This window comes from Aulonocara sp. 'chitande type north' Nkhata Bay, linkage group LG23, assembly GCF_057382095.1.
Source record: "Aulonocara sp. 'chitande type north' Nkhata Bay isolate Kocher_YH1m ecotype deep benthic linkage group LG23, A_spYH_male_GT1.1, whole genome shotgun sequence".
Taxonomy (NCBI): domain Eukaryota; kingdom Metazoa; phylum Chordata; class Actinopteri; order Cichliformes; family Cichlidae; genus Aulonocara; species Aulonocara sp. 'chitande type north' Nkhata Bay.
This window is the reverse complement of record NC_141365.1, coordinates 18,952,085-18,975,432: the sequence shown is the minus strand read 5'-3', so window position 1 is coordinate 18,975,432 and position 23,348 is coordinate 18,952,085. Positions and strand designations below refer to the sequence as shown.

At 38.8% G+C, this 23,348-nt stretch overlaps 2 protein-coding genes across 5 annotated transcripts in view; both read right to left on the bottom strand.

The window, feature by feature from the left end:
• Positions 1-1,155: 1,155 nt before the first annotated feature.
• LOC147301526 (protein NLRC3-like) lies at positions 1,156-21,724 on the bottom strand. Of its 2 annotated transcripts, XM_086284657.1 has the most exons (11): positions 21,642-21,685; positions 16,974-17,009; positions 16,122-16,259; positions 15,918-16,037; positions 12,591-12,669; positions 11,132-11,360; positions 9,183-10,989; positions 8,066-8,239; positions 3,682-3,855; positions 2,754-2,800; positions 1,156-2,579 (listed from the first exon to the last, which is right to left on the bottom strand). In XM_086284657.1, exons 3-11 carry the CDS (start codon positions 16,208-16,210, stop codon positions 2,011-2,013), a joined length of 3,288 nt encoding a protein of 1,095 aa, XP_086140783.1. In that variant the 5' UTR covers positions 16,211-16,259; positions 16,974-17,009; positions 21,642-21,685; the 3' UTR covers positions 1,156-2,010. The 2 variants fall into 2 exon arrangements, with proteins under 2 accessions (XP_086140783.1, XP_086140782.1); XM_086284656.1 differs by lacking the exon at positions 16,974-17,009 and having other exon boundaries at positions 21,642-21,724.
• Positions 19,617-23,348, bottom strand: part of LOC147301524 (tumor necrosis factor receptor superfamily member 14-like) — a 62,748-nt gene continuing 59,016 nt past the window's right edge. For all 3 annotated transcript variants that reach the window (XM_086284684.1, XM_086284685.1, XM_086284686.1), the window contains one exon: positions 19,617-23,262. The gene's annotated coding sequence lies outside the window, so the exon portion shown is untranslated. The remainder of the gene's footprint in view (positions 23,263-23,348) is intronic.

The window sequence follows — 23,348 nt, the reverse complement described above, 5'->3', positions numbered from 1 at the left end:
CAGGCTCATAGAAAACCGGTCTGGCCCAGATCCGGCATCAAGCTGGCACTTCTGACTGACTGGTGTCATGGCAGGGTGTATGTCAACCAGATGTGGGCCAGGTCTGGCAATGACGCCACTGTTTATGTTCCTATTTTCCGATTTTAGTTAGAAGACCCAAATGCCATGTTGCAATACTATACTGCTATGGTAGCCAACGTTTAAAATGCAGGTTCGACAGGTTTGTGAGTGTACACTTTATCTAAAACCTAGTGAGGGTTTACTCATGTTTACCACTGGGTGGCTGTAGCTCAGGAGGTAGAGCAGGTCACCTACTGATTGGAAGATTAGTGGTTAGATCCCTGGCTCCTCCAGGGATGCATGTCAAGAGTGTGAATGTGTATGATTGTAGTTAGGAAGCACTCAGTTTAGAGAAAGTGTGTGATTGGATGTATGTGGCATGTTGTATAGAATAATACGGGAGAGTAGAAAAGTGCTGTATAAGAATCAGTCCATCCACTGTCTGAAGTGTTTTATCATATTACTTTTGCACTATTATGTTCTAGCACATGTTGTTATTACATGGCTTGATTAAGGCACACATTAGGCTGACATCTGGGACCAGAGCTGAAACTGTTCTTCGCCAGCAGTGTGTCTACAACTGGCTCGTGGCTGCACACAACTTACACATGGCCCACATACCGCAAAGAATGACGGCCCCATCAGCCTTGCCAGAGGTAATCCACACATGGGCCAGCACAGGACCACCAGTATGTCTGCAACTGGCCCTGTGCTGGCCCATGTGTGGGCCACTTTGGCAAACCAGATCTGGGCCACCAAAGGGCCGTCATTCTTTGCGGTATGTGGGCCATGTCTAAGCACATTTTGTGGGCCAGATCCGGGCCATACCAACTTTGCTATGTGGGTTTAATGGTTCACCATATACAAGCAAAGGTCAGCTCCTAAAGGGCAGGAAGTGAACATTCCTTACCAAATAAGTCAAATGAGTCATGGAATGTGCCTGTAGTTGAACACTATAGCTATAGCCTCCCCCACCAGGGGAGGAGAATAAAAACAGAAGAATATCTTTAATCATGCAGTTTAAAAAAAGGTTCACAATTTTAAGCACAACAATAACAACTTTTAACAAACTCACTCCAACATTCATATTAGCATTTAACTGCTTAACTCTCAATATTTATTCCTGGTAAATCAAATTTGAAAGGGTTAACTTCAAAAATAATGAACTAAACTCTTGTCATTCAAAATTCACCTGATTTGACATTGTCTTTCAGTAAAAACTTTGAATTCAAATAGTGTAAAAGGAATCATGGACACAAAACTATGACTAAAATACACTACAAGAATTCCACCAGGTTCTTTAACATTAAGTTTTGTGACAGTTCTAATGTTTTATACAAACTGAAGTGGTAGACGACATATTGAATGTTATAAAGACATATTTAAATGTTTCTAAGAATATTATAACGATGCTTTTACCAACATACTGTACAATATTCATGTTCAAAGGTGTCTGTGAAAAAGACAAGACTAGTTTCAAATGGTATATACAGTCTTGCTATTTATTAAATGAATCACATGCATTATGATACCTCAAACACAATTATTTTATGGTTATAACTCCCTTAAAAACTATTAAGCCAATTTTTTTAAATTTACATGGCTGGAGCATTTTTAAATGTGTAGCTTCAAACAAATGTGTGAAACTGTAAGATCATGTGGAGAGAAAACGAAATTAAGAAAGCAAAATCATTTGGATTCATTATAATAAGCTCAGACTTGTTGAAAATACAAAAGAGCTGGTTGTTATCCGAGCTTCAGAGAAATACAGCATACTGATATTCACTGTGACGCTTTAAGTGGAAAAAAGACAGGAAAACATTTACAAGGAATCATTTAGAACAGTTTAAAACATGAATGGATTGAATCCATGAATCTGAAAACGTGTTTCTGAGTGAAAGAGACAGACATGTACAGATTGAACTATCTGTTCAACAGTCAGAGTTTTTCTCAAACAAAATGAGACTCTTTACACTCAACTGAGCACAGACACACTGAGGCACCAGGAGGGTAAGAGTAAAGTCTAAACCCAGGATAAAGAGTTTCAGTGAATGTGGTGTTGAAGGTGTGGAGGTGGATCAGAGTTTCAGAGGAGACTCTGTAGAAGGACAGAGTGCCAGCAGGACAGTCCACATACACTGCTACTCTGTTAGAGACAGAGGGTGAGGAGGAGGAGATGGGGGCTGATATCTTATTGTGAGTGGTGGAATAAGGCCCATCATCAGAGCAGATGAGACTCCAGGAATGATCATTGTTTCCAAACAAGCAGTCATAACTGTCTCCTTTCCTTCTGATTCTTCTGTAACTTACTGATATATAAACGTGTCCTTTGCACTCGACCTCCCAGTAACAGCGACCGGTCAGACCATCTCTACACAACAGCTGAGACCAAACTTCAAATCTGTCTGGATGATCAGGATATGACTGAACCTCTTTCACACCTGTTACTTTCCTGTTGTTGTCAGACAGTTTGAGGTTTGTGTGTACTGTGTTTGTGTCGATTGTGAGTTGACAGGAATCTGATGGAGAGAACAAACACAATCCAGCTGCAGTTATTGAGCCATCATCTGTTCATTGATTGACATTTTCATGATGACTCTTGCCATCAGAGATGTATAGGAGTGATGTGCCAGTTTGAAGATGGTTGAATGTGTACTGCTTTGTTTCATTAATCACATTAAAAACACACTTACACTTCCTCAGACCTGGTGTCAACCATTGGACTCCAGCAGGCTCCACCCTGAAAGGAGGAGGGGGGTCAGACCAGCACAGTCTCTTTCAGCATGCACACATGGACATTACATCACTCTCATACGCATACTTTTAGACACTGATAAAGGAACAGTCCAACATTTTTAAAAATACACTTCAATCCATACATGGATCAAACTGCTCTGGTTAGTAGCAAATGCTAATTTGAAATGCTCTTTCAGCAGGTAAACAGCTAATGCTATCTATGTTACTTTACACTGCTCTGGATTTTTCTGAGACACTCGACATTCACAGCTGAATCCACAGTAAATGTGTTCTCAAGTACACCTTTTTCAGTTATTGTTGTCAAACAACTGAATGAGAATGAAATATTGGTTTTACCATGGCCCATAAACAGTATGATACACTAATCCTGCTGAGATCAGTATTTAAGCTGCAATTTCTGAATGTTAGCTACTCCTGTCTGCCTCTTTGTCACACATACAGACTTAAACGATTCACAGCCTTGTTTCTTTATCTGTTTTTATCCTATCTAAAGCTGTTCATCCAGAATGCAAAACGCAAACATTTAACATGGCTGACACTTTATTAGCCCACACACCTGCCTGATGTTGTCAGGGATTCATATAAGCTTGTTAGAGCTGTATATACGACTAAGTGCAATTTTTATTTTTTTTATTATTTCTGCAAAAGACATGACTTATTACTTGCAAATTGCACTTAATTATAGGGTACTTACACCTGCAGGTCAAGTTATAATGTGCTACCAGAGTTGCTGTTACAAGCAAATGAACAATGTTCATGTATGTGATTGTTTATGTCACATCTGCCTGAAACAAACAGGAAGTGCGTGCAGAGCACAGAATATGTTTCCAGCTCTTCCTTCTCTATCAGACATTCTCGCCATACCTGAGGGTGTCCAGTCTCCAGCGTGGATCCTTCAGTCCAGCCATAAGTAGGTTTATTCCTGAGTCTCCTGGATGATTGTAGCTCAAGTCCAGCTCTCTCAGATGGGAAGGGTTGCAGCTCAGAGCTGAGGTCAGAGAAGTACAGCCTTCCTCTGTGATCAGACAGCCTGAAAGACTGCAGACACACAAAACAACAAGCCATCTGTAAAGACTGCAGAGAAGTATTGTTTTATTTGTTATTGTTTTTTGTTGTTGCTGTTGCTCTCACTCATTTATTCTCTGATGCAGAAATGTGCTGGTCATTGGCTTTATCCCTACTTTGCCCATAGTTGTGTGTGTATTAATGTTGAATGCTGTGTGTGATGACGAGGAATTGAATAGGAAATTAAATTCCTATTCAAGTAAAGAGGAAAAAAAAACGTGAACGTGGTGCAAGAAAGTGTGGTGAGGGTAGGGGTAAGAAGGAGTGAAAAAAGTAACAAACAGCACTTCATCTTCCAAGAAAGTTGTGTGTGACTTAACCGGAAAACATGAAAAGGGGGCAAGCTGGAGGGATGAAAGAGAAAACTAGAACCCTGTAATCAATAACTTTAACAAAGACTGGTGGTGTTTTATCTGCTATGACACGACTGGCTTAATGAATTGACATGACTGAGGCAAGATAGATGTTGTAGGGAAGAGCAGGAGAAATATATGTAGTGGATCTTTCTAAGAAACTGGCCAGTTATGCTCAAGTCCATTACTTTTAGTTCCTTCTCTTAAAATGTTCAAATTTTGCCACAATAGCATGCACTCTTTGCACCCATGGATTCTTTCAGAGATTTTCTTCACAATGTCCTCTGGAAGCTTAGATGGGTCTTAATGAAGGCCTGAAATGCCTGAAAACACCAGGTTGTCTCTCATGCTACAGGCCTGGAGATCGATGATGGTCTCTTTTATTTTATTTTTTTGGTTTTTTTACTCACCTCGGTGACATTCTCAGTTAGAGACTTGACTGAGTCTCATAGCAAGGCGTTTTCAGCAGTGAGTGTTTCCACTTGTGTGCTGTATTCCAAAGATTCCCTCATGTATTCCAATTCCCTGTGTAGAATTTCAACCAGGGTCAATCTTGCGTTATTGCTGGAAAATTACTTAGGAATTGATTCCAGGATGTCTTTACTGGTCTGTCATGTTGTTCCTGCTAGGTGCCTTCTCTTGGAAAACGTCTCGTTCTTGGCTGGGGAAGATGACTTCTGGGCCTTCTTCATGACTATAGCGTAGAAGCACCAGTAAATGTATTATTGGAGACCTTCCAAATTATCCTTGCTGTCCTCCAGGGTATTAGAAATTATTTTTCAAATGTTGTTAGTTGTCCATTAATGGTTTGGTATAATTTAAGCCTCAAAAATTGTTTTGATGCATGCTCAATCATCCAGGTAAGTATATCCCAAAAGGTTAATTCTGTTCATCTGGACCTTCAGTCCTTTCTGGCCTATAGGTGTAAATAGACTGCAGAGTCCTGACCTGACAAGTTAGCTCTTCTGTGTTGTGCCATCCGCTTTGCCAGAGGTTGTTTGGTTTTCCTCTTGTATAAATCATGGCGATCCTCCTGGCACTTAACAGCGTACACTACACTATGCATACTATGTTTGTTTGTTTAATTCAGTTTTTTTCTGCCAAGTCTCTGGCGTCAGACGTCACCTACAGCATTTCTGTTTTCAGTTATGCTGAACCTTAATGCATAGGCCCCAAAGCTAGGATTTCAGTAAGAAGAGAAACCAAAATTCTGGAGTAAGCTGGATAAATTGGAATCCAATCCTCCCAGAGGGAGAGAATGGTTATTGGAGCAGACTTTAGTGAACATACAGGTGAAGTGACCTGCGTTGATGAGGAGGTGTTGGGTAATGATAATTTTGAGAAATGCAGAAGGACATAGGTTATGTGTAATTTTCCAAAGGAATGGAAATGACTTTGAATATTTGAATATGTACTTCAAGAAAAGCAAAAGGAGAAACATAGGGTGACGTGTAAGAATGGAAGAAGGTGCACAGAAGTGCATTTTATGTGATTTTATGCAGATGATGCAAGAGATAGGAGACGAAAAAGAAGATGGCGTGTATAGGACAGGGTTCTTTTGTTTTGTTTGCTTGTTTATTTTTGGCACAGCACTGGAATGACTGCAGGTGTCTGTGAGTTGAGTTTGTTGTACTTCAGTGATTAGCTAGCCCTACTGAAGAAGAGCATGCATGAAGGCATTGACTTATTTTTAACTGTAATGTTATTTCAAAAGCAGCGTTTCAGCCTTAGATTTAAAGGTAAGAACTGCTCATTTAAAGCTCAAATATAAGTCTTCATGTTTTTAAGTCAGATATTGAGTTTGTATGTGTGACTTTATGTATTTTCATATTGTGAAACATGGTGTAAAAAAAATAAATAAAATGGCCTGTATTTGTATAGTGCTTTACTAGTCCCTATGTACCCCAAAGTGCTTTACACAACCAGTCATCCACCCATTCACACACTGGTGATGGCAAGCTACATTGTAGCCACAGCCACCCTGGGGCGCACTGAGAGTTTGTAAAACAAACTGAGGTAATTGTGCTATTTAAAGGCTGAATGAAATCCTCTGCAGGTTAGTGCAGGATAAACAGGTTAGTTTGCTGTACTGTGATGTATTTAAAGTGAAGAACAGTGTGTGATTGGTGCACAGTGGCTGTGGTTTCATGGTAAGAGTTAGCTTATATCAAGTGTAGCAGAGACTTATATGAATTTTAGCTGATGATGCTGAGATTCATTGACTGAATCTCGCCTTCATACCAACTTTATACAGTCTAATATAAAGACAGCATAAACAGTGTACTGTCAGTGTAGAGGATGGAAATCAACCAGGACAACTCAATAAACAACTGCTGGCATCTGGTTGAATTTAGTTGTGTACATCCACAAAGAGCAGCAGGTCAGCTGATCACAGCCTGTATTACAACCAAACATCAATTTCCTATTTAGTAACTGTCTAAAATGTAGGCAACAGGAAATGGATATGCATTTTTAATTTTCTTTGTTTTTATTCAGATTCAAGCTGAGTGTAATTAGTCTATTTTTTTTTTATTCTAAGATTTGTATTTCCGTTCACTGATATTATTTTATTATCATGTTAATATAGCACAAGGCTCAGTTACCTGGAATGTCTAGAGTCACATTTCTATAAACAGAATTGTCAATAACCAATGTTTTTTTTGTTTTGTTTTGTTTGATTTTTGTTTTGTTGTTTTTGGGGGCCCTTGATGGGCATATCACTAAGGACAGAAAATTTAACAGCTACTAACAAGCTACATTTATTACACATTTTAGTACAATGAGAGTTAAAAGAAGCACAGGACTAATAACTGACAGAATATTTGACATTGACAGGTAAGGGCTGGTGACACATCTTAGTGCTAGTGTCACATTTTGAATTTAATTTGCAGACGCTCTGAAAAAACAGGTGTATGTCACAGTATGAAATGAGATGTTTGATGCTTTCTCTGCTTTAAGGTGTTGTAAACCTTGAAATGCCATGTTTGTAACTTCTGTGTCAAACATATCTAGTTCACATGTAATTAAATGTGGTATTGTGATAAAATTCCAATTGTCGTTTTATTAATTCATTTTTTTCTTAAACCACAATTAGGTTTCTATTTACATATTAGATATTTACGTTTAGATATTTATGTTTAAAAGAAGGCAAAAGGAATGGTGAGCCCAAAATAGACAATTTGACCAGGGTTTTAGGAATAACATGAGTAACCAACTTCCAGTTTATAAACATACTGTGTATTAACCTACAAAACAGACCGAAATCAAGCTGGAAAGTTTTGTTGATGAAAGAGTTGGTTAAATAAACATTTCTGACTGATTAGACAAAATAAAATTATAATTTCTAGAAACCACTCTATATATTTCCCTTTGGCCTTTGCTGTAGCATCATAGTATACCTTCCTTGTATATTTCTTTTGTTTCATGTCCCGATTTCTTTACTCTCTGGTGATATCCCATGTTTGACTTCTCTTTTAGAATTGTCATTTCCATCAAGTTAAAGGTTTGACGTAAATTTGATGCACTCCTGCATCAAACAGTTGGTAATAAGCAAAGGAAATTGATATGATGTGAATGCAAAATATCCCAAATCTCTGAATCAACTATTGCATTAAAAAATATGTTATACACACAGGTTCATACTTATCAGTTTGTTTGTTTTTTGAATTAAATGAAAAATGAAAAAATAAAACGGTAATATAGAGAGAAATGTAAAATAAAAAGTCAATTTAGAATTCCATAATATTTGTCTTTGTCTAATAAAATAACACAAATATGACACAATTTTTCAATACTGATAAAAAAAAACTACATCAAAAAACATTCCTGACCTGAGACTTTTCAGTGTACAAGTTGGACTCCTCAATCCAGCAGACAGAAGCTTTACTCCCGAATCTTGCAGGTCATTGTTACTCAGGTCAAGTTCTTCTAGACTAGAGGACTGGGAGCTGAGAACTGAGCACAGAGCTTCATAGCTTCTCTCGCAGAGGTTACATTCTGACAATCTGAACAAATGAAATGGCTTATAGTCATGCTGCTACAAAAAACATTTGCATGTGCACTTCATAAATAAGAATACAACTTAAATTAAAGTCTGTAAAAAAAACTTTGAGCTTGCTCTGTAAACAGGTAAGGAGCTAGTACTTGTAGTGATAGAACAATACTCACTTACACATGAGAACATAATTTACAAATGATAATATCTGGGACTTTTGTTGCTAGATACGGTTTCAAAATAATGTAAATTTTACTACAAACTGAATGTTGTTGCATCTCCTTATTTATCTTCTGTTTGATACAAGCTGCCTTCCAGTAGTTGCAGTTTGCTGACTTAATTATATGCATTGGACATGGAGACAAGATTATGAGTAAACAACCTGAGTTGTGTACACCTGAAAGGATCAGGCCAATGTTGTTATGTTGAAAAAATCGAGCATGGAGGTACTTGATGTTGAAGGCTGAATTATGCTGTTAGTGCAGATAGTTCTGAGTGGCAAAGTTCCACCAAAATTACTAATTAAAAAACTTCTTAAAAACTGGGAAAAATTCAATCAATATTAAGTGTGTGGAGAAAGACTTTTTTCCCGAATCAGTAAAAACAATTCTTAGAACCTTTAACAGAAAACCAAAAGCTAGGGCATATGATACAAATTATGCTGTAGTATACCAGCAAGGCTAATCATAACATACAAAGAACAATGTTACAACTGTCTGTGTAATGAAGGAAAGAATTTAGTTGACAGGATCAGACTGAAAACTGATGAGAGAATGTTACAGGAGCAGAACATTTGATGGTCCCATGTACTTTTTATAGGCAAAAAGAATGAAATAAAAATCATGATTTTTATTTTCTTTGCATTTCTATTCATTCATATTTTTGAGGAGTTGAAGAAAAGCTGTGGGTCCATTTTATGGGTCTGGGTGGTACTGGGTGTTATGTTTACTTACAGAGCTTTGTTGGACGCTTTGACCACTGGCAGCAGCCTCAGAAGAGCCTCATCTGAAGCAGAGTACTTCTTTAGGTCAAACACATCCATTTCTTTTCCTGAGGACAGTAAGATGAAGACCAGAGCTGACCACTGAGCAGGAGACAGTTTATCTGTTGAGAGACTTCCTGAACTCAGGGACTGTTGGATCTCCTCCACTAGAGAACAATCATTCAGTTCATTCAGACAGTGGAACAGATTGATGCTTTTCTCTGCAGACAGATTCTCACTGAGCTTCCTCTTGATGTACTGGACTGTTTCCTTATTGGTCTGTGAGCTATGTCCTCTCTGTGTCAGGAGGCCTCGTAGGAGAGTCTGATTGGTCTGCAATGAAAGACCCAGGAGGAAGCGGAGGAGCAAGTCCAGGTGTCCATTTGGACTCTGTAAGGCCTTGTCCACAGCACTCTGGTAGAAATGTTTCTCTCCAGATTGTCTGATTTCTGACTTCTGGGGTGTCATTTCTTGTTCTTCAGTTAGATTAATTCCAGAGTTGATGAAGGTCATGTGGACATGAAGAGCAGCCAGAAACTCCTGAACACTCAGATGGATGAAGCAGAACACCTTGTCCTGGTACAGTCCACTCTCCTCTTTAAAGATCTGTGTGAACACTCCTGAGTATACTGAGGCTGCTCTGATATCGATGCCACACTCTGTCAGGTCTGATTCATAGAAGATCAAGTTTCCTTTCTGCAGCTGATCGAAAGCCAGTTTTCCCAGAGAATCAATCATCTTCCTGCTCTCTGGAGTCCAGTGTGGATCTGTCTCAGCTCCTTCATCATACTTGACCTTCTTCACTTTGGCCTGAACCACCAGGAAGTTGATGTACATCTCAGTCGGGGTCTTAGGCAGCTGTCCTCCCTCTGTGGTTCTCAGCACATCCTCCAGAACTGTAGCAGTGATCCAGCAGAAGACTGGGATGTGGCACATGATGTGGAGACTTCGTGATGTCCTGATATGGGAGATGATCCTGCTGGCCTGCTCCCTATCTCTGAATCTCTTCCTTAAGTACTCCTCCTTCTGTGGGTCAGTAAATCCTCTGACCTCTGTCACCATGTCAACACAGTCAGGGGGAATCTGATTGGCTGCTGCAGGTCGTGTGGTTATCCAGAGGTGAGCAGAGGGAAGAAGATTCCCTCTGATGAGGTTTATCAACAGCACATCCACTGAGGTGGACTTTCTAGGGTCAGTTAGGATTGTAGTTTTGTGGAAGTCCAGAGGAACTCGACACTCATCCAGACCATCAAAGATGAACACAACCTGGAAGTCTTCAAAGCTGCAGATTCCTGCTTCTTTAGTTTCAGTAAAGAAGTGATGAACAAGTTCCACCAAGCTGAACTTTTCCTCTTTCAGCACATTCAGCTCTCTGAAAGTGAATGGAAATATGAACTGGATGTCCTGGTTGGCTTTGTCTTCAGCCCAGTCGAGGGTGAACTTCTGTGTTAAGACTGTTTTCCCAATGCCAGCCACTCCATTTGTCAGCACTGTTCTGATTGGTTCATCTCTTCCTGGTGAGGCTTTAAAGATGTCTTCTTGTCTGATTGTTGTTTCTGGTCTGTCTTGTTTCCTGAATGCTGTTTCAATCTTTCTGACTTCATGTTCATCATTGACCTCTGCAGTCCCTCCCTCTGTGATGTAGAGCTCTGTGTAGATCTGATTCAGAAGGGTTGGGTTTCCTGCTTTAGCAATCACCTCAAACACACATTGGAACTTCTTCTTCAGCTTAGATTTAAGTATGGGCTGACACCATTGGAAGTTTCTCGTTGTGGTTCCTAAAAGAACCAACCAGTGAAAATACATCAATAAAGTATTTCTAAGTGTACACATTTTGAATTTATTTTTGTTTATTTCTTCAGTCATTAGCAAAGGCTTTTATTTATCCAGCAGCATAAATATTTAGAGAAATATTCTCACTGGTCTGCAGGCACTCAGCCAACTCCTTCTGCTTCATTCTCTTCAGGAAGTCGACTGTTATCTTCACAAATGCTTCTCTGCTGCTGTTACTCTGCTCTTCATCCTCACCCTCTAATAACTCATCCTCACATCGGTCAGGTGAGCAGCTTTCTAGGCCTTCTAGCCTGAGATCTCTATGAATCCTCTTCAGCTCGTTCTTCACAAAAGAGATGATTTTGTCCTCAAGCATCTGGAAAATAATACTTTATGAATGACCCAGTAGCCCCAAAACCTCAACCAGTTGCGGGGTGAAGAAAAAGAAGCAAGAAAGAAAGGTTATAAGAAAAATTAGCGTTAATAGAACCAGTTTAATTATGTGCAATAAACACAATCCCCCAAGAAATTTCAAGCCCTGTTGGATAAAGGTTTATATGTGCCAGGAAGCTTCACAATGCTGCTTTGAGGTGGCTGCAGCTGAGGATCTTGATTCTACCTGGCACCTTGACCTATTTCCTACACGGTTAAACACTGTTCATTCCCCTTTCTCTTTAATAATTGAGAGTATTCACCTTTCCCTAACATGCATATTTTCCCCTCTACCTCTTAAAATAGTAATAATTCCAGTTCCATCCAAATGGTAATTTATTTTCTTTCAAAAATTCTAGAAAACTCTGTTGCTGTACAGATTTACTCCTATCTATTGATCTATTTGAATGATTTCAGTCTGGATTTTTAGGCCACTTCACAGTGCAGAGACAGCCCTGGACAAAATCACAAAATATTTTCTAATGGTGGCTTACTCTGGGTGTTAGCCATACTTGTACTCCTTGATCTGGGCTCTGTCTGTGATACAGTGATCTGTTTGCAACTCCCATGAATGGTTTACATTGTATCTCTCAGATCATAATTAGTATGTGCAGTTGAAAACTCTCAGATCATAAGCTGGCAGAGTTGTCAGTGTTGTTCCTTTACCACAGAAACTTCTCCAAAGACTTCAGCTTGTGCAAAATGCAAGTGCTTGTGTCATTGCCACAATGCTTTCCATAGAACAAATTCTTGCCGTCCTTCAACATCTGGGTTTCTGTAAAATATCTCATTCATTTTAAGATTCTGCTTTTTACTTTCAAGTCCCTCAAAAAAATCCCCCTTCTACATCTCTTGTGTTCTGCATATTCTCACACCTTCCTCTACACTTAGATCCTCCTCCTTTGCTACTGTTATTTTACCATCTACTCACCAAACCATGATGGGCTTTGGAGCTTTTAGCTCAGTGGCCACTCATCTTTAGGACACACTACCACAGCACATTCACAACATTAATTCTCTCCCTGTCTTTAAAGCTAGCCTTACAACATACCATTCTGACCATTAACGTTCTGTTAAAAAAAAAACCTTTATGTTCTAAATCAGAACCCAGGTGCCCAGCATGGAGACAACCGAACAGAACAGATGTAAAAGTAGTTGTTGTACATGTACACACCATAAATATGGAGTCCAGGTGTGTTTGATGCTGATGGGCAGACTGACCACTGGGAACCTCTGAGTTCTCTTGGTCCACTCTGTGGAGGAATCAAAGAGTCAAAATAATACAACAAAACATTAAAACCTAAAATGTTGCTAGTCCTCTGGATTTTTCAAGAAAAATAAAACACCCGGAGCTCTGATGATACCCTGTCTGACTCCTAGTCTAGGGATGAGCACTAACTGAGCACTTAAAGTGCTTTCAAATCATGACCAAAGTTGGATAATAGTCTTGCTGTTGCTACACTAATTGTTGTGTAAGCACAAAAAGCACACAGAGCCCCCCTCCTCTGCTTTTATTAAACTCAGTGACTCCTTCCTCCCCAAAGCTAGCGCAGCCTGGTGGCTGTATTGGAACATAAGGGATGAATTGATGTAACCAGCTTTTCTTTATGAACATCTGAAAACGAATTAAATAAACAACACAAAACAAAAAACAACAAAAACTACAAGCTAGTGGGTAGTGGGAGCTTGTGTGAGTGCCTCCTTCTCCTAAAATCAAAAGTAGTCAAAAATAACAAGTTATAATCAATCATGAAAAATTAGTTTTCAATTTTTGGCTGAACATTTGTGTATGAAGAGTGCAGATTTCTGACATTTTGTATAAATGTAAACATGTAACAATTTCATTCTTTCAAATCAAGGAAAGAGTGTGAAACCTAAGTTAGATGTGTATTTGTTAATGAATGATGTGTAGCTTTCTGGATGTTATACTTATTGGGCTTCATACTTATTTATTATATAGACCATAGAGTGCATAAAATAAAGATAAAATAAAGATTTAACATGTTTTATGTAACTGAAATGTTTAATTATGTGGGCTAAAGAAAATAAAAAGTTATAGACTATGATTATATGAAACATGTATACTTATTTCATTTGATGTATTTTAACAATATATAATGCATATTACAGAATGTAATATCTGTACATGTGTTTGCAACCTTATTTGATTTCCTTGCCACCCTAACAAAATTTTTCTAGACCTGCTCCTGGATATCTTGACCAATGTTAGTGTTATCTTTTTAAGTTTAACTAATAACATTGTAAGTGCATGGCAATCTAAATTAGGCATGTTTTTAAGATGTGTCATATAAAACACGAATGTTGAAATTTATAGTTAAGCACTGCAGTAATGATTTATGTCATGGTCCTGGGTCCCCTGACCCAGCGTTTTTAGTTCCTTGTGATGTTTGTAATATTGTACTTGTGAGTTATTTTATGGTTTCTAGTTTCGATCCCTTGCCCTTCATGTTTCTCTGTGTCCCCTCTGTTCTGTGTAAGTCTGTGTCTGCATGTTTGATTTCCCCTCTGTGTCTTTCGGTTCTTAGAGTCCTCTGCCTTATGGTTTATGTCTCTGTGTTTCTTAGTTGCTGTCTCCACTGTGTCAAGTTCGCGTCTCTGTGTGATCTTTCCTGTTTTACTTTGTAGGTCCATGCCTCATGTGAGTGTTTCTAGTTTTGAGTCTCTGTCTCGTCCAGCCTGATTACTCCCAGCTGTGCTCTCCTTCTGTGTCTCATTCCCTCGTTATCCCTCTGTGTATTTAAGCCCTGTGTTTCTCTTTGTCAGTGTCGTAGTCTCCCTCATAGCTGTGTGATTTTTCCCTGTGGTTCCTCGTGCTTTAGTCTCCCCAGTTTAAGTTTAGTACTGTTTTTTGTGTTTCACTTTATGCCAGCATTAAAGCTGTGTTTTTGAGTTTACGTTTCGTCTCCGTGAGTTTGCGTTTGGGTCCTTCGCCTGCCTGCCACACAGCCGAATCATGACAATTTATTTGTTAAATGTCTGGTGTGGTCATATTTCAGGATCTCAAACATTTAGTATGCAGATGATCTCTGACACATCTAGTTTTGGTGCATTTATAGACAGTATCTTGAAAGTAGATACATCAAAGATAAAGTTAAAATGCAAAGAGATCTGACAACTGCACCATAAATGTATCTGTCAGTCCTAATACACACCTCACAAGTCTCTCTGTTATTACGGTATAAATGTGACTTTTAGCTGTCCATCAGCAAAATATCTCAAACAGCAGGGGAATTAGACCACATAGGTGACTCTGAGGTGGAAGCATAGCCCTAAACAGAAGCCTGCAGTATACCACCAACTATTCTATTAACCATTCTTAGGAATATGAAGCTGCAGCGACCACAGCCAAATGTATTCTTGGGCTCAGAGCAGGAAACACTAAATGTTAAACTGATGTCTAAGGATAAACACAGATTTGGCAAAACTGCAATTAAACTGTCAATCTGAGGTCTTCAAAAGTAATATTTAATTGGTGTGTAACAAGTTTGGGTCCCTTCCCAGTCAGACCAGTGGTGACATGTTCTCTTGAAACTAATGTCTGTCTGAGTGATGTCCAGAAAACGACGAGGGCTTTACAGATTATTATGAAACGTGATGACATAAAACTGAGAGCAGGAACCAGAGTACAGTCTTGTATGTTTCTATGCTGCTTCTCTCCTCCTGTCATCTCCCCCAAACCCCATGCTCAAAGATGGTTTGCTGATGCTCTGGGAGGAGTCCAAGTCATCCAAATACTATTTAAGCATATATATAGTAAAAACAACAACAACAACAAAACAAGAGTATCCGGAACTGAGTAAAACAGTTAAATGTGTATTATTAGGTCTCTGATGTTTAATAATCTTTTGAGTCCCTGTTAGTATATGATTGAATATAGAAGATATGAAGATATTCGTTTCATTCGGCCTTACAGAGACCTGGTTGCATCAGGATGAATAGGTTAACTTAAATAAATCTTTAACAACCCTCTCTTGTCTGATCATTTCCTGATAACATTTCCACTTACAATAACTGATTACACAGCAGCAGGGAGTAGACTTCATCACAGAATGTGTCTTTCTGAAAGTGCTGTAACTGAGTTTAAGAATATAATCAACCCACTGTTATCTTCTTCAGTGCCCTGTACCAACATAGAGCAGAGCAGCTACTTGAACGCTACGCCAACAGAGGTCGATTATCTTGTTAATGATTTTGCCTCCTTACTATGTATGACACTGGATACTGTAGCTCCTGTGAAAAATAGAGCCTCAAATCAGAAGTACTTGACTCTGTGGTATAATTCTCAAACACATAGCCTACAGCAGATAACTCATAAGCTGTAGAGGAAATGGTGTGTCACAAACTTAGAAGACCATCATTTAGGCTGGAGAAATAGTTTGCTGCTTTATTTATTTATTTAAAATGAAAAAAAAAAAAAAAAGGAAGTGCATCTCACTATTTATCAGTGATTGGACAAAATATACACTCAGCCTCACATTACCTCTCTGCAGAAGAACAGTGGTCTGCTTTAAACTTAATATAAAAATCCTTTGACCGGTCACTCTGTAAGGACACACAGCTGGGTCCAGGTTCATGTTTCTGTTTAGTTCCTCGTTTCTTCCTGTGAATAATGATGGAGCAGTGATGTGAGTGCTGAGCTGTGACATGGAGAAGAGTCATGGACAGTTAGAGATGGTCATCTCACCTCTGAGCTTTGGTCTGGCTCTCATGTTCCCCACACAGAGTGGTTTTAGAGGGAGGGACTCCCTCCTCTCTGTCCTCACACTGATCCATGCTGCTGAATTCACATCCACATCAGCTCACGCACACTTTCTACCTTCACCTACAGAGGAAACACAAACCATTCATGTGCACATCAACTGAAATTCTCCTTTGATTTACTGGTAATGAGAAAAATAACACGTGATATTTTGTCACTGTGAGTTCAGGATTAATGTAGACAGCAAACCAAAGGAAGATGGAGAAGGCAGATTAATTGTGTATGTCAGAGGCTAGACTAAAGAAAATCAGTACAGATTTTATAATAAAAACAGAACCTTTTGAAAGCTGTGACTCTCAGTCATGGAGACATCCAAAGTCTAAGTAACTATGTCTCTTAAAGCCTCATAAGGTAAGTATTGATTTTTAACAAACTATAAAACCTAAAACGAAGGATATTACCCCAATAATTTAATTTCAGTTAGTTTATTTAGTTGTAATCTTTTTAAGTTTACTTTTTATTATAATTTTAGTTAGTTAAAAATGTTTTCTCAGATCTAATTTTACTTTTGAGTTTAGTTTCAGTGAACTATACTAACCTTATGTGTTTTCTAACGCTGGTTCCTGTTGGAACAGAGCCAACAGTTTGTGGCGTAGTATTTTTAATCAGAAGCCGACACGTTTGATCTTTATCTAAGATACATTTGTAAGGAATAATCATTCAAAAAGTCCACTCTCTATCTCCTGCTGTCCCTGTAAATATAAAGGCTCAGAGTCTCTCCAGTCGAGCTCATTCAGTGTGTTTAGTATGATTCCCAGACTCTGATCACACACTTACAGAAAATGGCAGACACACTCGGCCTCGTTGGTCCAGCTGTGTGAAGAAATCAAACATGAGCTGTTCATCAAACTTTTTGATTCCAGTCAATCTATAATGATTTAAAGAATGAAGCAAGAGAAACAGGATCCTTTCTTAACTTGTGTACGTGTGTGTGTGTTGTTCTTGTTCCACACACTTTGTGTTTGTAAGTTTGGAATACCACTTTATTTATAGAGCATTTAAAAACAGCAACAATGCTGTACAATAACATAAAAACCAGAATGTAAAGATACAGATACAGGAGTTAAAGAATTTGAACAATAAAAGGCAAAATAAAAAGTAACTTAAGATCACAGACAACATCTCACACTGAGTTATAGGTTCGGAGTAAAAGCGTGATTTAAAAAAATAAGATTTACAAAACAGGGATTGAAGGAGCTGGACATCAACGGCAAATCATTCCACAATTTTTGCGCCACAGCTGTGAAATCTCTCTCAGTTTACATTGTGTCTTTGAAACAAGTAAAAACATCTGGTATGCTGACCTGGGAGTACAAGGTGGGACATAAAGGTGCTGCAGCTCACACAGATAAAATAGGGACAACCATTAAGAGACTTAAAGGCCAACAAAAATGATTTTAAAATATATTCACAAACAAGCAAAGTCGTTAACGGTAAGCTGACACTGAACTCAGGTGCTCTTCACTTGCACCAGATAAAAATCAAGCACCAGTGTTTTGCATCAAATGTAGACGAGCAACAGAGGCCTCGCTGATTCTGATAAAAAGAAAACTAATCGAGACAAGAAGTAACAAAAGAATGTGTTATTATTTCAAGGATGCGTTTATAAGAGGCTTGATCGTTCTTTCAACTTGTTTACCACAGTGTTGACACGAGCATCAAGCTTTAGAGAAGGATTCACTTTCCAATCCCATATTAAGGCAAAGCATGTAAGAGACACCGTGGACCAGTGTGTCTACCCTGAACCATTTAACTGCGGGTTCTTGTCTCTCAGTGTGTGTGTGTGTGTGTGTGTATGTGTAGGCAGGCCACACCTTCATGTGTTCACTCCTAAAATATGCTGTCTGACTGCTCAGACTGACTCTGAGTCAGAATAAAGTTCACATGATATGTTAGGGTGGTTACTCAAAAAGAAAGTAATGTCTTACATATTACTGGCTATTTTTCTTTAAAGTTTCTTTAAATGTTACCTAACCACTCGGTGGAGTATTTTGCTCCTGTACTTGTTACACTATTTTCACGTCTCCATAAATGACCTGAAACTGTCTCACAATTAAACAATATAAACCTACAGACTACAGCCCCACACACCAACACAGATCACTTTCTCTTGGTCTGAGCTCTATGATCAAAGCGATCACCACAGTGTTTCTACTTTAGAAACATGAACAGGTAGAAAAGGAGGCTGCAGCCTGACTGCTCATCAGTTGTAGTTCAGGCTCTGGCTGCTGTGCTCCAGAGACTCAGATTTGACATCACTCTGTGTTCCTGGCTAGCTTTGTGTTAGCATGCTGTCTGTGCAGAGATGGTTTGGTGCCACTGTACCTAACCGAACGTTTACAGCCTGCCAGTCTTAACATGACCCTGAAGTCTATGAACCAACTAATTTTAGACATTTATAGATCTGAGCTCAAAAGCAGAGGTGAGTCTCTTCGATGGTGGTTCCTAATATTTAACTTGTCCTTTCACATTAGAGCTCCCTAATCTGACAGCAACTTAATAACTCTTTGAAACCTATTTATTGTCACTGGCTTTAAGCTGTAGTTGAGCCTTTATTGGTTTTATTTTGCAAATAGAAGATTTAGTAAAATTTATTGGAATCCAAAAAACAAAAGATTTTATCTTGTGTAATTAAAAAGCACAAAAAATTGTATATTTCAAAGTAGAAACAGTGTACACTGGGTATAAAAATCTCTTCAGGCTCTCTCTGTTTGGGAAATATTCCAGTTATTCCTCTGAACCTGTTTAGTGAACCGATTCAGTGCTACACTGTAGAAATGCTGTTTCAAAGGATGCTACAGACACTAACATGAAAACAGGTTCAGCAGCTTTACATTCTCTAAAATGGAGAACAGACACTAGATATGGAAGAAAAAACAAGATGGCAGTTGCTTCATGACGGGAAGCCAAGAAAGTAGAAAACAAGAAAAGAGCTCTGATACTGCTGAGCAGAGGAGTCAAGTATGTGAGAAATGATTTTTATTATATCCTGTAGTTGTTTTGGGGTTTGTTTGTTTTTTTATTAAACGGCACAGAAGATTCAAGCGATTGACCAACACAGTCTTAATCCTAACTCAAACAGAGAACCCTCCCTGCTCTCTGAACACACCAGAAGAGAGCAGACAGAGTTTCTGTGATTTCTATTTCATCATCATGGTTTGGGTTAAAATACACTGTTTAGCAACACTGAGCTAAAAGTCATTTGTTTAGCTTTAAATCCTTTTTTAAAGCAACGTTTCACACTTATATTACTTTCAGTAGGAACTATGAGAACAAACTGTTTCTATATTGACAGCACCAGTTCAGTTCAATTTTATTTCTATAGCAAAAACAACAAACCAAAAGTTGTTTCTGTAGTAAGGTAAAGACGGCTACAGTAATACACCCCCCCTCCCCCCCTCAATCAATCATATGAGCAAGCGCTTTGGTAAAAGGCGGAAGGGAAAACTCCCTTCTTACAGGAAGAAACCTCCAGCAGAGCCTGGCTCAGGGAGCGCCGCCATCTGCTGTGTTGGGGTGAGAGAAGGAAGCTGAACAGAAAGCTGACAGATCGCCTATAATAACATCAGAATTAATAGTCTCGACTTTATTAATAGACCATAATTCATGTGTAGACAACAAGTTCTTCACATGATTATCAAATTAATTCAGGGACACAGGCATAAATAAATGTTTAAAAGCTATATTATAAACTACAGCAATTTGTATAATATCCCTATAATGTTTGTAACAGGAACACAGTCAGGTGAGAAGAAGCGTTAGTTTCTTCCTCTGTCTTCCATCATATTCGTGAGAAACAAAAATGCTTTGTATGATAGGCGGTGTTTTCAGACAAGGAAATAATCTTCATAAAAATTTAAACTGGAAAAACAGGTAACTGCATGCAGCATAGTTTCAGTTTGCAGCACATCTGATCTTTGGGATGCATCAGCAGTAACAACAGGTTATTTAACAGAGCTGTAAAAACACTAACATACATCAGAAGTTTATTTACTCAGTAATCCACATTATTTATCAGATTTTTTTTACTTAAAGTAAATAAGAAATGTCTCACTTCCTGTTCTGTTCTACCAGCTTGACAAGTTTCTGTGACTTGTCAATCATCAGCTATCAGTAGAGAAACTGTTTGATTGTTTGAAACAGCTTTCTAGTCTGTTCCTTCTACTTTTAAATCCAATTTTCTGTTTTCATGAATTATCCTGAGTCATTGTTAAAGGAAAGCATCAACAGTCTGGATCAGACTGTTGATGCTCTGTAGTTCCTCAGCTCTGCTGACAACAAGGTCTGAGACAGACTCAGACCTGAGCTTCTGGACACAACTGTGCAGTCTTTGTTAAAGTGGTTTAGATCTGAACATCTGAACATCCTCAACTGAATTTGAACATACTGAGTGCCTGGTATATAAGGACTCTGACATCAGATAACTAGTACTGATTCATGTTGTATCTTGTGTGGAGATGTTAACCTTTACATGAGTATGGCTGCTCTAAAACAGTCTTTTTACAGAATAATTAAGTTTCCCACAGAGCACAGACCGAGGGTGCAAAGATTCAGGGAGCCTCTGGTTTCATAAGACTTTTTCAAAAGTATTACAGTTAGGTTCTGCACTTTACATCTTACATGTTCTTCATTTATGGAGGGAGAGGCATGAATGTGTTTGAGACGTTACTCTAAAGACGTGATTCACTTAATGCGAGCCTTCATTGAGACTGGAAACAGTTCAAAAGTAGCAAAATTTCAAAGCGTTAAAAAAAAATTCAGAGACTTGGGACCTCAAAATAGAGAGAAACACAAGTGACCACACTCTGACCAACTATTAATGATTAAAACCTTCAAATGCTAAAGAAGAAAACTCCAAATCCACTTATTAAGAACAAGTGAACATGACAACAACACAAAGACGTGGAAAAGTCGACAAGTTCATAGTCTTTTACACACATTATCCATGATGTAAGTCACAGCCTCCAGGGTTTAAAACATGCTGTTAATGTTTGTGGTTTTTGTGAGAATATATTTTTTTATTCTGAGATTCCTTGCAGTGATCCTGAACTGAGCTGGAGCTTCTTTGTTTCTTGTTTTCTCAACATTGCTTTAGTAAGACCTGAATGTTGACTTCTTAAGAACAAACTGATTTTATCTGACTTTTTCTAGTTAAAGGGAAGAACAATGTTCTATCAGATTACTGATTAGAGTCTGATGGGTCTAAAGTTTCATACAGATCGATATATACTGTCAGTAACTGTTGCAAAGTTACTGACGGATAACCAGTGTGGATTCCAGTCAATCAATAATCTAAAATGATGTGGATTAGTCTTCAAACACAAGAGTGATCCAAAGTTTGTCCTGAAATAAGAGCTGAACATCTGCTCCAAACACTAGAGAGCAGAAACAAACAGTAAAGTTCATAAAACCAAACTGTTAAAAGAGGAAACAAAGCAAACTTACAGTTTCTTCAAACACACACACGAACAACAAGCTCCACTCCACACCTGGACACTAAACACAGACACACAGGTGAGCTGCTTCCTGTAAGGAGGTGGGACTCCACCTGGAGAAGGACAGGTGGGAGGGGCTCATCTCTGTGTGTATTGATATGTGAAAATATGTTCTCTGGCTGCTCAGACTGAGTCTAAGTCAGAGTAATGTTCAAATGTTGACGTGTGAAGACATGAAACCTTGTATCTGCAGGTGTGAACACACTGATCCCACATCAGCTCTGTTGTATTTAAAATATAAACATTTCTACTGCAAAGCTTCAAATATTCAGCATGCTTTTCTGTCTCTCTGTCTATAGATCCAGTCACACCTTCTATCTTCACCAGTAAAGACTGGGAGCAGAGCTGAAAACAACCATTCAATCAGTGAGTATCTTCAACACCTGAGCTTTATTCAAACTGTTATTCAAAATGTTGTTAGTACAAAGTTCAACTGGTGCTCCCATTAATCCTGTGATGAAAGCTTTATTTCACTAAATGTTTCTTCAAAGCTCATTTCAACATGTTGAAGTCATGAATGAAGGTGCAGTCAGAGTGGATCACATGATTTGTGTCGTGTGTCATGTGTCATGTTCAGTATTGTCACACATATCTAGATTATCTCTGATATCATAACTGCTGAAACACTGATGATTATTTTTGAAGTTATTACTGATGGCTGGAAAGTCTGAATGCAGCTCTCTGTCTGTGTTGATTTGTCGTCCTCTGAAGGTGAAAACACAAACTGCATGATGTCACCTGTGGGTGTGGCTGTTCCTTCCCTACACTCTCTGATGTCATAGCAGCTAAATTAGATTGAACTGAAGCCAGACTTAAACATAAAACAGCATCAGAGACTCAGAGAGAGAGTGCTGCTCCATCTCTGGACCAAAATATATGTTCCACTACCACGCTGCAATGAATCCTGGGATCGGGTGGACCGACTTGTCCTTCAAATCTAGGGAGGAGGAGGACACGTTTGTAGGAGCCTCGGATTCTGGATGGGCTTCGTCGCCTTGGTGTGATGTAATCGACCTTCAGATGAAGCAGAGCCTGAATTTAAACACACCTGCTGACTTCATGTGTTCTGCTGTGACAGCTGCCATGTGTCACAGCGTGGATAATAAAGCCATCAAACTTCACTCAGCTCCAGTAACACCATCATTGTTGGATGTCCCGATGACTCATGAGCTTTAACCATGATAGAAGCTAGCAGGAAGTTAAGATGAAGATGAACAATGTTGTGACAGAAGGACAAAGCTGAAACATACAGATGTGTAGATCTTTGGACGTAAACACAGGTGGAAAACTAACCAGCAGCCATGTTTTGAGAATTACTGAAGTTGGCTGAATTCTCACTTGTTTTCAGTGCAGTCCTTGTATTTGATGATTTTCAAAGGAATTGCTTTTGTTTGTGAAGCACCTGAACTGAATTATGAATCATCATAATCCAGACCAGAGCGATGCAGGACGCTCAGCTTCTTTATTTCTGTCCACTGCAAACACAACCTGTCACCGTCCTCCTTCTAGGACAGGTTTATTCTGCAGAGAGCCGATCGTTTCCTGTCTATTGTCCTTCATGATGGTCCACACTGAGGAGAGAAGCACATGTGATTAAAGCTCTGATACATCTGTAGAGAAATCAGTGCAGCTCACTCACTCAGCAACTCACTGTCTT